At 40.6% G+C, this 13494-nt stretch overlaps 4 protein-coding genes across 6 annotated transcripts; 3 read left to right on the top strand and 1 right to left on the bottom strand.

Moving 5' to 3' along the window:
• The first annotated feature begins 2316 nt into the window (after window positions 1-2316).
• LOC131313664 (glutathione S-transferase 3-like) lies at window positions 2317-3935 on the top strand. Its single transcript, XM_058342104.1, has 2 exons — window positions 2317-2792; window positions 3466-3935. The coding sequence occupies exons 1-2, from the start codon at window positions 2454-2456 to the stop codon at window positions 3799-3801; spliced, it is 675 nt and encodes a 224-aa protein (XP_058198087.1). The 5' UTR covers window positions 2317-2453; the 3' UTR covers window positions 3802-3935.
• Window positions 3936-4339: 404 nt separating this feature from the next.
• LOC131313663 (protease Do-like 5, chloroplastic) lies at window positions 4340-8164 on the bottom strand. Of its 2 annotated transcripts, none has more exons than XM_058342103.1 (8): window positions 7831-8160; window positions 7498-7647; window positions 6926-6988; window positions 6695-6784; window positions 6178-6300; window positions 5705-5792; window positions 5256-5330; window positions 4340-4689 (listed from the first exon to the last, which is right to left on the bottom strand). In XM_058342103.1, exons 1-8 carry the CDS (start codon window positions 8086-8088, stop codon window positions 4583-4585), a joined length of 954 nt encoding a protein of 317 aa, XP_058198086.1. In that variant the 5' UTR covers window positions 8089-8160; the 3' UTR covers window positions 4340-4582. The 2 variants fall into 2 exon arrangements, 1 of the variants encoding a protein (XP_058198086.1); XR_009196266.1 differs by having other exon boundaries at window positions 4604-4689; window positions 5256-5341; window positions 7831-8164.
• A 1987-nt stretch (window positions 8165-10151) lies between these two features.
• On the top strand, window positions 10152-11393 carry LOC131313893 (protein FAR-RED IMPAIRED RESPONSE 1-like). The gene is made up of 2 exons (XM_058342391.1): window positions 10152-10826; window positions 10962-11393. Exons 1-2 carry the CDS (start codon window positions 10152-10154, stop codon window positions 11391-11393), a joined length of 1107 nt encoding a protein of 368 aa, XP_058198374.1.
• An 87-nt stretch (window positions 11394-11480) lies between these two features.
• Window positions 11481-13113, top strand: LOC131313563 (protein FAR-RED ELONGATED HYPOCOTYL 3-like). Of its 2 annotated transcripts, none has more exons than XM_058341940.1 (3): window positions 11481-12455; window positions 12551-12607; window positions 12694-13113. In XM_058341940.1, exons 1-3 carry the CDS (start codon window positions 11505-11507, stop codon window positions 13060-13062), a joined length of 1377 nt encoding a protein of 458 aa, XP_058197923.1. In that variant the 5' UTR covers window positions 11481-11504; the 3' UTR covers window positions 13063-13113. The 2 variants fall into 2 exon arrangements, with proteins under 2 accessions (XP_058197923.1, XP_058197922.1); XM_058341939.1 differs by having other exon boundaries at window positions 12551-12613.
• The last annotated feature ends 381 nt before the right edge of the window (window positions 13114-13494 follow it).

Genomic DNA, 13494 nt, shown 5'->3' with positions numbered 1-13494 from the left:
CACCACCACCACCCCTACCACGCCACCATCGCCACGCCACCACCACCACCACCACCACCGCGCTGCCACCACCGCCGCCGCTGCGACCACCACCACGACACCGCCACCACTACCACGCCACCCTCACCACAATGCCACCGCCGCCGCCGCCGCCACCACCACCACCACCACCACCACGCCACCCTCACCACCCCCACCACAATGCCACCATCGCCACCACCACCACCACCACCACCACCACGACGCCACCCTCACCACAACACCGCCGCCACCACCACCACTACGGCCACCATCGCCGCCGCCACCACCACCACGCCACTATCGCCACGCCGCCACCACCATCGCTGCCACCACCACCACCACAACGCCACCACCACCATCGCCACCACGCCACCCTCACCGCCGCCACCACCACCACCACTACGGCCATCGCCGCCGCGCCACCCCCACCACCACCGCCGCGACGACCACCACCGCCACGACGACCACCACCACCACCGCGCCGCCGCCACCACCGCCGCCACCTCCACCACCACGCCGCCACCATGGTGGTGGTGGCGCGGTGGTGGCAGCGGCGGCGGTGGTCGTGGTGGTGGCGATGGTGGTGGGGGTGGCGAGGGTGGCGTGGCGGTGGCGGCCGTAGTGGCGGTGAGGGTGGCGTCGGTGAGGGTGGCATGGTGGCGGCGGCGTTGTGGTGGTGGTGGTGGCAGCGATGGTGGCGGCGGCGGTGAGGGTGGTGTGGAGGTGGTGGCAGCGGCGGCGTTGTGGTGGTGGTGGCGGCGGTGTGGTGGTGAGGGTGGCGTGGTGGTGGTGGTGGCGGCGGTGTGGTGGTGGCGGCGGTGGCCGTGGTGGTGGCGGCGGCGGCGGCGGTGAGGGTGGCGTGGTGGCGGCGGCGTTGTGGTGGTGGTGAGTAATTGGGTTAATGGGCGGGTCGGGTTTGATTTTAAATAAATGGGTCGAGTTGAGTATGGGTAATTGAACTCATAATTAATGGGTCTAAATGAGTCAATGACCCATTAAAGACCCAACCCACTTATAACTTGCCCATTTTGACCCAAACCCGCCCATTTGACACCCTTAGTGACAGGAAAGAGAACAACCAGTGGTTTGGGCTTTCCTTCTTGCCAGAGAGAGAGAGAGAGAGAGAGAGAGAATCGAACGACCAAATTTCTCGCCGAAGAGAGTAACCGCTGGAGTGAATCTTCTTTGATGGAATCGGCATGGTTGGTGAAGTTTGAACAAACAGAGATAATTAATGACTTATTTTTGGTGCTAATAATTTATTTTATTTTATTTTTACCTCAACATATGTAAATTTGTAGATCTCTATTAACGGGAGGAATAAAAAAGTACTAAAAACTATCAATAATTTAAGAAAAAAATTAAGTATAAAAAAATCTGTCAACTATGAATTACTCTTAGCTTTAGTGAATTTTATAACTTTTGATCATAATTTCTAATTTTAAAATTTATCTTGTCAAGATAGAATGCTTAATCCAAAAATTCATGTTTCTTAAAAGTCGATTGACATGTTTTCCGACCACAATTGTATTGTGAAAATGAATTCCAATTGAGTTTTTAAACTACATAATTGAATTTCAAAAATATACCAACCAATATTTGATCAACGTGATTTCTTTCATGATCAATTTTTTCTATTATAGTATTTCTTTAAAAAAAAAATAGTTTCTGGCTAATGACCCACAAGTGCCTTTAACAAGTCCCTAAAATCTTGTTCCTTTAACGGCATGTTTATAAAAGAGAAATAGGGGACTTGGTGGAGGGAGGGACGCGCGGCGAATTTTAGAAACTTGGATAAACTAAAGATCGGGTGGGGTGGGGTGGGTTGGGTTTCACTTATCCCTTCTCGTAGAGGTCTTGCTTCTCCTACCTGGATAAGCAATTTGGGCCAATTGGTTCTACCAAACCCTGATAGATATAGATTGGGATGAGATAAGCTTTGGAAAATGATTTTGTCATTCTCTTTTTTGTTAACGTCATTCCCCTGAGTGTATACACTTGCGGAGGAATGACGTTAACAAAAAAAGAGAGTGACAAAATCAGCCGCCTGAGCTTTTCCTTATCCCTGTAGTACCTATACACTTGCAGGGGAGTGACGTTAACAAAAAAAGAGAGTCACAAAATCAGCCGCCTGAGCTTTTCCTTATCCCTGTAGTACCCATAAAAAAAGAAATGAAAATAATAGAAGGTCAAAAATCTTGACACGAGTGATGACGATAGGCAGGCATCTAGTAGATATAGAAAAAGTCTATACTAAGCGCCCACCCGTAAGCCATGACATGATGAGCCACTACATTGGAAAAAAGAGGAGAGAGTTGAAATGAAGCTTCCCTCCTTAAAGCCTATAAAATCCTTCGTTGGGCTCCCGAAATGAACAGAAGTCAGACAAGCCTTTTTAAGCGTCAAGTCCTTTTGGTCTACACAGAAGAAAAATGACAACAGAGAGTGATGATGTTGTGGTGGTTAATTTCTGGGGAAATGGATTTGGCATGAGAGTGCGGATAGCTTTAGAAGAGAAAGGGGTTACTAAATATGAGCACAAAGAAATAGATCTCACTGCTATTCAAAGAAGCCAGCTGGTTCTGGAAATGAACCCGGTTCGAAGATCCGTGCCCATCTTGATCCATCAAGGAAGACCCATTTGCGAATCTGTCAACATACTTGAGTATATTGATGAAATGTGGAAGGGAGATGGTGTTCCTAACTTGCTTCCTCATGATCCTAGTGAGAGAGCCTTTTCTAGGTTCTGGGTTCATTTCATTGACAACAAGGTGAGTTTTTTTTTTTTTTCCTTCTATTTATTAATGTCCATGTAAAATTCTTTCCGCACAAATCAAAAGGCCCTCTTAAGAAGAAAATGACACTTTGTTTCATAGACTTGAACCCGTCTTTTCTATGCAAATGTTGGTGACGCCATTAGGCAACAATACGATTGTCATGTTCGATCTTCTTTTTCTTTTTGCATAAAGAGAACAACATATTAATAACAAAAAGAGATCATCATGCCAAAACAAGAGACACAAACATGAATAAAACATCAATCGACAAGCTTAAAACTGGTTGTCAGCCAAAATGGTGTCATTTGGTGTCCAGCTTCATTCGAAAACCATCGGTTAATTACATTTTCTGCCCCGACTAGCAATAAGTTAAGGATCAGTGGTTCTTTCACTGAAAATAAATGTAACAAAATTTACATTTTAGATAAATAAGCGTGATAAGATTTCACATGGTATTAGAGCACGTAGTAGATATTGAAATCTTGTGCTCAACCCCCCCTGCCTACCTACGCGTCAAATGCTTGATCCTGAGTATGAAATAAACTGAATACATAAGATAGGAGAGGACATGTGGAGACTATAGATGAACGAAATACTCTTTTCTTCACCAAAGTGTGAACATTTAGCTGAGTTAGTGGTTAGAAAACTAACGGGTTCGACTGTGCAGCTTTTTAGCTCCCAAACAAAGTTCTTGAAGAGCAAGGGAGAAGCCAAAGAAGAATGCAAGAAAGAGTTAATAGCAGAGTTCAAGCAACTTGAAGAGGTTTTGGGAGACAAATTGTACTTTGGAGGAGATAATTTTGGATTTCTGGACATAGCCTTCATCCCCTTCTCTAGCATGTTTTACGGGTACGAGACTCATGGAAACTTCAAATTTGAGGAAGAGTGCCCAAAACTATCAGCTTGGGTGATAAGATGTGCAACAAGAGAAAGTGTGTCCAGTGTTCTTCCTGATCCTTTAGAGATGTATGAAGTGCACAAAAGATTCTATCGGATTGAGTAAACTGGAGTAGCCGTAGTCAAGATGTGGTTCAGATTGTTTCATTTATTGTTTTCTTTTCGAGTTTTGAGCCTTCATTAGAGGCGGAGCTAAAATTTCCAACAGTAGAGTCGTATATCTAGACCCTCATTTGACAATTAGAGAAGCGCAAAGTTTATAATTTCAGTTTAAGAGCTGGCATAGAAGTATGGGAGAGATAAAAGACAGTAAAACGCAGTCCAAATTAGTCATTTGGAGCGTATTGACCTAGTGTCTGTATGTTCAATAAAGGTCATATGTTAAAGTGGAGAAATAAATAGGAAGGCAGGAGGCATACAAAGGATAGGGATCCAGGGAACTTGTGGAAAGAAAGCAACAAGTAGCACCAAAAGACACAGGAATGAAAAGAAAAATTTACAGGAAACGGAAATCGGCATGATTCCATTTTCATTCTACCAGAATTATCTCACAGAAGCACCCAACAGAATTATCTGTTCACTTGCTTGCTAAACATCATACAGGTCAAGAATGGGAGTCATCAAAAGCACACTTGCACATCAACTCAAATAATAAGACCTTACCATAGCATACAAATGTTCTTCTGAGATTACAACAGTACCCCGAAAAAACTTCCTCAAATAATAAATTCTCGAGTTCTGTCTAACAACAGCACAGAAAGGAGATTTTGTAACTCGAAAAATAAGCCTATCATCTGAGGCTATCAGCTCTACCACCGGTGATTTGCACGATATATCGAAGAGGAGGACCAAGAGCAGCAGCTCTTCAATCTAACTGAGCAAAATGATCAATACCTGTCTTTGTAAGGTGTTCCATATACTATTAGTGAAGGTATAGTCCGGACAACTGTGTCAATAGGAATAGCAAAGTTGACTCCGGAGGACACTCCTGTCCCTGAATTTACATAGAAAACCATCATTCAAACTCCGAACTAAGCCCCTTTTCATTCCTTACAAAGAGAGGTCTTTTATACTGAATGTCCTGATGACTTAGGTTATTGATTTCGAGAATAATGGTAAACACAAGATTGAGAGATATAGCTGCTGGTTTCTCTTTCGTTTTCCCCTTTTGTTTTGGTTCATTTTTGTTGGAACAGTTTTGAGGAAAATCATGCTAGTTACAGTATGACCTTGAGGCATAGGTACAATACTTTTCACCAATGCAGAAATAATTTTCCCTTTTTGCAAACTAAGCCCCTTTAAATGAATTTTATCAAGACATGTCTTCTGAAACCAAAGAGGCCCAACTTCTATGATGTATGATATACTAAAATGAGATCTTTCTCCAATTGATACAAAACTCCAATGGGACCCAAAACATTCAAACTGTTGCCCAAAGGTCATCTTCCCAGAAACTACATAAACAATCCAAGGCGGTCCGAACATGCAAAACTTATTTGTCCGCATTTATTTCCACTACATTGCTGCAAAAGTATTATTACAATGGAAAAAAATTCTCACCTCTGCGAGTGAATGTAGCGGTATTGACTCCAATAACGTGCCCATATGAATCAATTAATGGCCCACCTGAATTTCCTGTGCAGTTTCTTGTGCATCAAAACCAAATAAATGGCAGCATTGAGATCATAAACTTAAAGGATGATCAAGGAACTGAACTAAGAACTCAAACAACATAGTCCATTTGGAAAAGACTTCAAAGCATTATTTGTAGCAAGACATTAAAATCACTACTACAGTGAACTAAGAACTCAAACAACATAGTCCATTTTTTCTTTTCTTTTTTCAAAAGAAAAAAACTACTACAGTTACTAAGCACTGAAGCCCAACGGCATTTTATAGGTTTGATAATCTGAACTTCCAAAATCACCTAACTACAACCAAGAGTGGCATCTCTAACCAAAGACTATTGATGCTATACAAAAGAAACAAAACAGCTTCGCCTGATTTACCTGAATTAATAGCAGCATCTGTTTGTATAGCTCCTCGGATGGCTTGTCCATTTGGTGAAGGTATCTCCCTTCCCAACCCACTAACTACCTGTGCTAAGTAATTATCAGCAAACAACCATAATCTGAGTATCGGTAAACATAGATCCATATTGAAGCAAGTACTCTGTCCATGCCATACAAAGATAAGTGGTCCAAATAGAGCTACAAGTCAAGCTACAGCTGACCCAGTTTTTGGGCAAAGGGAAAAAATAAAATTTACTCAAGTATGTAACCGCTATCCCCCCCACATATAACTATTAAGCCATGATCACTAAATAAGTACTTATGAATTAATTTCTTGCATGATGACATATAGTTCATTCGCAAAATTGACAACCTTGCCCTGTTACCCTAAGTTTACTAATGTTGATCGATCTTTGATAATATAAAAAAGGCACTTGGTCTATAAGGGTGTAATTGCAGAATGTAAATACCCCTGTTGTTAAAGTGTCTTCGTATCCATATGGATTTCCAATGGCAAAGCAGCTCTGACCCACATGCAAATCACGAGATGTACCAAGTATAACTGGTTTTAATTCACTGCCTTCAACATCAACCTGCAAATAATATTATGTCAGAGGCTCAGAGAAAACAAATATGGTGCAGATAGATGGAGATATGAAATAGCAAAGCGTAAATGAATTGATAAGAAGCTAATGGTGGACATAAAATTCCACATCATTATCCAAGCAGTGAAGACTTTGTATTGGTGCCAAAACATTTGCCTTTTATTACAACGATGTAAAGGTTTTATGATGTGTATAAGGTCACCTTTCACAATAACGATTACCCATTCACTAATGTAGAAACTTGGTGCGCAACTACAAATCAAAGCCTATGCAGAAGGACCTAATATTGTTAATTAAATGCTGAGAGCAAAGGGGAAGTATGCTCTACCCTAGATGAATAAAAGACAAAAGATGAAAGTTAGAGGGAGTTCAAATAGAAAACCTTCAGGACAGCAAGATCATAAGCCGGATCAAAACCAACAATCTTGGCTTCTCGTGAGAAGTTATTGCCTTTGGCGTCAACTAAAAACACCTGTAGAAGAAACACCAGCATGCCAATTCCAATGTGCCAAGAAAAGACGTGCTAAGCTGAATCAATAATGATGATATGAATTATTCACTGATCTGAGAAACCATAATGAAAAAGTAAATGAATGACAATTACGAACAAAACCTTACAGCGTTGTAGTCCACTTCTATCTGTTGCCAACTTCTCCACAACATGATAATTAGTTACCTGGCATACACAGAAGGCTAACCGTTTAATAGTGAAGTGACACCTCATAATGGAAAGAAAAAACATTATCATCCGTAGAGTTCATGAAGTAAAAACAAGGTTTGTAGGCATCAAAATGTTTGGGACACACGCTGAACAAACAAAATAAAAACACTAAATGGGTAGACACTCGCAGGACAAAAAGAAGAAGAAGAACGCCAGTGGTTACTTGGAGAGAATGCCTATGGTTACAATTAAATCCCAAGGAAAAGTCGATAAGAACAAAGTAAAAATTCCTCACATCATTGCTTTTTGCACAACCAAAACAAGAGCGGAGAGTTACTATGATTATTTTTTTTCTCGAGTTATTATGATTAAAATGGGATAAAAAAAAACACTACGCAATGTTTTCAAAGACAAAAATTGGGAAAGAAAACATGATACCGTCAATACTAATTCAGAAAGAAAGGCACATTAGAAAGACACATCTGTAATTACATTGCATGATAAGCCAAAGAGGGAATGCCTACAATATGTCCAAATTTGTCCCAAATGAAGCCAGAACCAGTCCCTTCCACTTTCACATTTTCATCTTCGATTAGCATGACCTCCTCCGAGCTGCTCTTGGGGGTTTTCGCTAATTCAAGGTCCTTGATGAAGACGACTGACGGTGAATTATCCTACAACCATAACCAACAGCTATGTTAGTAGTTGGTAAAAAACTACACGGATATACATTCAGAATTAAGGAATTACATACCAAATTAAGGAGCATTCACGCCATAAAAAAGTTTAACGCACATAGAGAGAGAGAGAGAGAGAGAGAGAGAGAGAGAGAGAGAGAGAGAGAGAGAGAGAGAGACCTGGAAGAGGTGGACAACGCGATCTTCATCTGGGTCAAGCTCATCTTGTTGCTGGGCAATGGCAGAATGAGAAGAAAGAGATGGTTTTGAGTTTGGATGTAGTAATTGGAGATAAGGAGCCAATACCGATGCCGCAGTGAAGAGAATTGTACTGCGTCTGGTGAGGATACCCTTATTCGAGGAAGAAGAAGAAGATGAAGAGATTTGAGGTGGGATTGGTGTAGGGACGAATTGCAGAGAATTCACAACCGCCACCATTATGACTCTGTTCTTGTCACAAAAATCTGAATAATCAAGATGTGAAGAGCTTACCTGTGGATAAAACTGGTCCACTCATTACCCGTACAGCTGCTGAACCTGGTTGGTGTTCCGTTCCGTGTGTTATTTTCACCTTCAAAGCTCTGTTTCACTGTTTGGTGTTCGTGGAGAGAAATGGAAACAGGGTAAATTTTTTAAGGGTACCGTTAATGCCACGAGCCTTTTTTTTAATGCCACGACTAATAGACTGTCCTTTACAACTTTACCCCTCTCTCCTTCTCTCTCTTCAACTTATCGGCAAGAAACCCACTTCCATCTCCTCTGTTTCTTCTCCGACTGTCTTTAGCCGTCTTTATTGATGATCGATCCACTGTCAATTCCAAAATATGAAACTACCACAAGATCCAACTCTACTCCTTCACACCATATTCTGTCTATTTTCGCTGATCATCTCTCCTCAGTATGGAGTGAAATTAACATGTGTTCTCTTTTTCTCCAAATCTGAACCGATTCTCCATTGCGGAGAGGATGAAGACGAAAGTAAAAGCAAACCCTTTTGTGAAATTTTTCTCTGAATCCTATGTCTTCAAATTACGTTCATTTTACAAACCAAGCCTTTGTGATTCTTTTGAGATTAAGTACAATAAATTGATTGAGGTATTGCTTGATTCAAAGATTATCATTCCATTTAATTTGTTTCATCTGTTCTGACTCAAGGATTACCGTTGGCTATGATTTGTATTTTCTACGGAAACGTGAGTTCTGAAACTGATGAAAGAGAACATCTTGCATCCTCACCTTGGATCAGTGGCCTCCGATGAACGGGGTTAAAGAGAGAAAGTGGCCGGTCGGCGATAAAGAGAGAGGAAGTGGTGAGAAATATAGCGGTGAAAAGAAGATAATTAATGGATTAATGGAACAAACGAAAATGCTAGACACACAACCACTCCCACACAACAACTCAAACAACCGCTGACGTCAGCGCAAAACGACGTCGTTTTGATAATTTAAAAAAAAAAAAAATTTCTCGGAACAGAGAAACCCCCCTTTTCCCTTTCCCTTTCCCTTTCCCTTTCTCGTTCCCTCCATTTTTTATGCTCAAAACATTCAAAGGGGCTCCCACCACCATTGACGACCACGGTATTCTTCCCACGACCACCGGCGACCACCACCACCACGGATTTCTGAGAACTCCAACGTTGTTACACCCACCATGAGTTTGATTTTGGGTTGATTTTATTGGAGTTAGGATTTGTTTGAGAGTTGAGCTGAATCTCTCCCTCCCTGACTCGTTTTCTTAGGGATTATTTGCTGACGAGGACAAAGAAGATAACTACTGAAGGTATCTCTCTCTCTGTATTTTTTCTGGATTGCAGAAAATTCGAATGTGTATATATATATATATATATTTTTGTAATTATGCGTTTTGATTCTTACTAGATCAGGACTTTACTGGTACATATAGAATGGAATTTTAGATACAATTCAAGAAACCCTAGCCTGAATATAGAATAATGTGTATTTTTTTCTTACTAGAATGGAATTTTAGCCTGAATATAGAGGATGAAAATACAATTCAAGAAACCTTAGATTGTTCGAGTTGTTTACACTGGTATGTAGTTGACACAGCTTCTGGTGGTAAGTTGAGAACAAAGCCACAACAATTAAAATTTCAGTACAGATTTCACTTTGCATGCTATAATACATGTTTACATATTTTGGTACATCTCTTGCTCACATGAGAAAATGGAGAAGCCGTATCTACTTGTCAAAGGTTATCCTGGTCTCATTTTAGTATTAAGTAGAGAAGCTATAAGTGGTTTCAGTTTAGAATATTGAAAGGACCGTTTAAAGTAAAAGTATGTGTATGTGCATGACATATAAGTGGTTTTGGTTTCGACTACATGCATGTTCAAATTGATTTGCAATTGCGAATAATGTTATATTATATACAAAATTTCGGCTTAGTCTTCTTGTATCTTATATTGTTGTTCAATCTATTTATTGCATTGTCAGTTGATTATATCTCTATATAATTGTCTCATTTTTTTAACCACTAGATGATGTCGTCGGATTCTGTTCCATCGGCAATGCCTCCAAACAAAGAGTGTGTAGAAGAAGAAGATGTATGGAGTGGAGACCATGAAGACGAACAAGAGGTATGGAGTAGTCCTTCAAACAAAAAGTGTGGTGAAATAGATACTAGCAGAGTTGGGAAGGAGGCAACAGAAAATTGTGAAGATGAAGTTGAAGAACTGAAAGAGGGAATGACCTTTGACACATCGGAGGAAGCTTATTCATATTACTCAAGATATGCTAAAGAAAAAGGGTTTGCTGTGGCAAAAAGAACATCGAGAAAGGGAAAAGATGGAAAGTTGAAGGATTTAACTATAGCATGCAGTCGTGCTGGAAAGGCAAGGGTGACAACAAGCAATCCGGTCAAACCACGGCCACAATCAAAAATTGATTGTCAAGCTCATGTTACCATTGTGTTGCACCCGAATGGAAAGTGGAGGTTAAACCGGGTTGCTTTAGTTCACAATCATGAACAGAGCCCGGGAAAGGCAAGGTATTTGAGGAGCAATAGGGCACTCGATGAACACGTGAAAAGAAAACTTGAATTGAATGATAAAGCTGGGATCAATCTGAACCAAACTTATACCTCACTTCAGATTGAGGCTGGGGGACCTGGTAAGCTTCCATATATCCAGAAAGATTGCCGGAATCATGTGGATAAAGTGCGTCGTTCACTACTTGTGGAAGGAGATGCTCAAGCGATGCACAATTATTTCATGAAGATGAAAGCCGATAATTCAGACTTCTTTTTTGCAATGGATTTGGATGATGAGGGTCGATTAAGGAATGTCTTCTAGGCTGATGCAAGGAGTAGGGCAGCTTGTAAGGAATTCGGTGATGTTGTGACCTTTGACACAACTTACTTGGTAAACAGGCATGACATGCCTTTTGCTCCGTTTGTAGGCGTGAATCATCATGGCCAGTCTGTTTTATTGGGATGCGGGCTCATCTTTCACGAAGACACGGAGTCATTTTCGTGGTTATTTGAGACTTGGAAGACATGCATGTGGGATTGTGCTCCGAAAGCAATTATTACCGACCAATGTATGGCCATGAAGAATGCCATAGAAGATATATTCCCTAACACCCGACATCGATGGTGCATATGGCATATTATGAAAAAGATCCCAGAAAAGTTGAATGGGTGCAATGCCTATGAGAATAGTAGTTGGTGTATGCATAGGGCAGTTTATGCTTCACTTACCATAAAACAATTTGAGGATGCTTAGAATGTGTTCATTAAGAAGTACGAGCTTCAAAGTAACACATGGTTAGAGGGGTTGTATTTGGAGAAGAAAAGGTGGGTGCCTGCTTATTTGAACGATGTTTTTTGGGCGGGGATGTCATCCACACAAAGAAGTGAGAATATAAATGCGTATTTTAATGGTTATGTTCATTCAAAAACGACCCTGAAACAATTTGTAGGACAGTATGAAAATGCATTGGGGAACAAGGTGGAAAGTGAAAATCATGCAGATGCGAAAAGTTGGAACACTTTCATCCCGTTAATGACCGAAGATGAGTTGGAGAAGCAATTTCAAAGTGTTTACACCCATGCAAAGGTTAAGGAGTTTCAGAAACAATTTTTCAATAAAATTCACTGTTTTTGTGATAAGCCGGCTAAAGTTGATGATATCGGGTCTGAACATGAGATAAATGAGTGGGTTACATATGGCGAAGGAGAAGAGAAAAAGAGAATTCAAGTGGCATTTACTGTTAATTTCAATGCTGAAACCAATGAAACACATTGTAATTGTCGATTGTTCGAGTCTAGAGGAATGGTGTGTAAACATCAACTATTTGTGTGGCATCAAAAGGGAATTGAAAGAGTGCTTGACAAGTATGTGTTGAGAAGATGGTGTAAAAATGTGAAAAGGATCCACACAAAAGTTCGAATCTGTTACGATAAGTCGTCAACGTCAATTGAAGCACGTCGGCATGACAACATGTGCAATATCTTTAATGAAGTTGCTGATTTAGCGGAAGAATCTCAAGAAAAGTATGATATGGTGATGAAACGGGTACACGAGCTAAAACGAGAGCTGATGGAAGCTTCTGTTGTTTGTGAAAGTAATGTGGTTTCACTTGGTGATGACACGGGAACTCGTAAAAGTTCTTTTTCACTTGTAGATGGGGTTATACCTCCTAAACAGAGCACGGACATACTTGACCCGGAAGGTCTTCGACGAAAAGGGAGACCGCCGTGCAAAAGAAAGATCGGTGCTGTGGAAAAAGCTGTTACGAAGAAAAGACAAACGTCTAAGAAGCCATTGTCCAACGAAAAATCCAAGGTATAAGTTTTTTACGATTCGTTGCTTACTAGTTAATATGGACATATAGATTTGTTCGATGAATGTGTAATAGTTATATAATTTGCTAATTTCAGGAGGTTGAGGAGATTGCGGTTAGCCACCATATCGGGACACAAGAGAGTATCGTAAATGTAAATGTAAGAAATTTTATTGACTTCTTGCATAATTTCATGTGTCATGTAATTGTTATTCAAAATACTTTTTTTTTTATGGGCAGGGCCACCCAAGCTACATGGGACACTCAATGTGGCCAAACATGATGCCCCATCCCATGCGACCAAATATGGCACAAGGTGGAAGCATCTTCCCATTTTCCCCAACTTTATGCCCCACCGAAACAAGTTTGAACCAATTTATGCCTTATTTTCCAAGTTCACAAAGCTTATTAAATGGTCAAGTTTGGATGGGTCAATCAATTATTGCGGGTAGTGAAGGTTGGGGAGGAGGACAATCAGGTATTTTGGAAGCTCAAGGTCAATATTGGAGAGGACCACAACCAAGTATGCTAAAAAGTCAATGGCAAGGATGCGGAGGACAACAAAGTTATATGCAAATGATGAATGCGCCGGATAATGTTGAAGAGTAGTTCACTTGCTTGTATTGTTTTATATCGTGTCCTATGTCTGTGTCCCCTTTTGTGTCCTGTATCCCTTTTCGTGTCCTTGCATGTAATGACCTTTCATGAGGTAGATGGTTTGGAGATTTTTGTTTCTTGTTGACTTCTGTAATGAAATGCATTCTACTTTATTCTTTTTGATTAATGGAAATGGACATAGACATGTTAGAATGTCAAATTGGTTGTCTGTATTCTTGTTGCTCCGGTTTTATGTTGAGATCATGATATTATTATTATTATAGAACATGAGATTGATAGTTTGGACCACTTCTATTCGACATTATCATGCTACTGTATTTGGTTCTTGAAAAATTTCAGCATGGTCTCCCCTATTTTTTGGTCCTAGCCCGACGTCTAGCGTCTCAGTCAGTACATCAATAACAACAATAGAAACAACATGAA

The sequence above is a fragment of the Rhododendron vialii genome, chromosome 13a, assembly GCF_030253575.1.
Source record: "Rhododendron vialii isolate Sample 1 chromosome 13a, ASM3025357v1".
In the NCBI taxonomy this organism is placed as follows: domain Eukaryota; kingdom Viridiplantae; phylum Streptophyta; class Magnoliopsida; order Ericales; family Ericaceae; genus Rhododendron; species Rhododendron vialii.
This window is presented reverse-complemented; position numbering and strand designations above follow the sequence as displayed.

Bases quoted from the DNA above. Each gene is read 5' to 3' on its own strand.
- LOC131313664 (XM_058342104.1), top strand. From the start codon at position 2,454: ATGACAACAGAGAGTGATGATGTTGTGGTGGTTAATTTCTGGGGAAAT. The intron at 2,793-3,465 runs GTGAGTTTTTTT...TCGACTGTGCAG, and splicing joins TTCATTTCATTGACAACAAG to CTTTTTAGCTCCCAAACAAA.
- LOC131313663 (XM_058342103.1), bottom strand. From the start codon at position 8,088: ATGGTGGCGGTTGTGAATTCTCTGCAATTCGTCCCTACACCAATCCCA. The intron at 6,785-6,925 runs GTTTTGTTCGTA...TTTCTTCTACAG, and splicing joins GTGGACTACAACGCTGTAAG to GTGTTTTTAGTTGACGCCAA. The intron at 6,301-6,694 runs GTTTTCTATTTG...TATTATTTGCAG, and splicing joins ATGATCTTGCTGTCCTGAAG to GTTGATGTTGAAGGCAGTGA.
- LOC131313893 (XM_058342391.1), top strand. From the start codon at position 10,152: ATGTCGTCGGATTCTGTTCCATCGGCAATGCCTCCAAACAAAGAGTGT. The intron at 10,827-10,961 runs GTGCGTCGTTCA...AATGTCTTCTAG, and splicing joins GCCGGAATCATGTGGATAAA to GCTGATGCAAGGAGTAGGGC.
- LOC131313563 (XM_058341939.1), top strand. From the start codon at position 11,505: ATGTCATCCACACAAAGAAGTGAGAATATAAATGCGTATTTTAATGGT. The intron at 12,456-12,550 runs GTATAAGTTTTT...TGCTAATTTCAG, and splicing joins TGTCCAACGAAAAATCCAAG to GAGGTTGAGGAGATTGCGGT. The intron at 12,614-12,693 runs GTAAGAAATTTT...TTTTATGGGCAG, and splicing joins AGAGTATCGTAAATGTAAAT to GGCCACCCAAGCTACATGGG.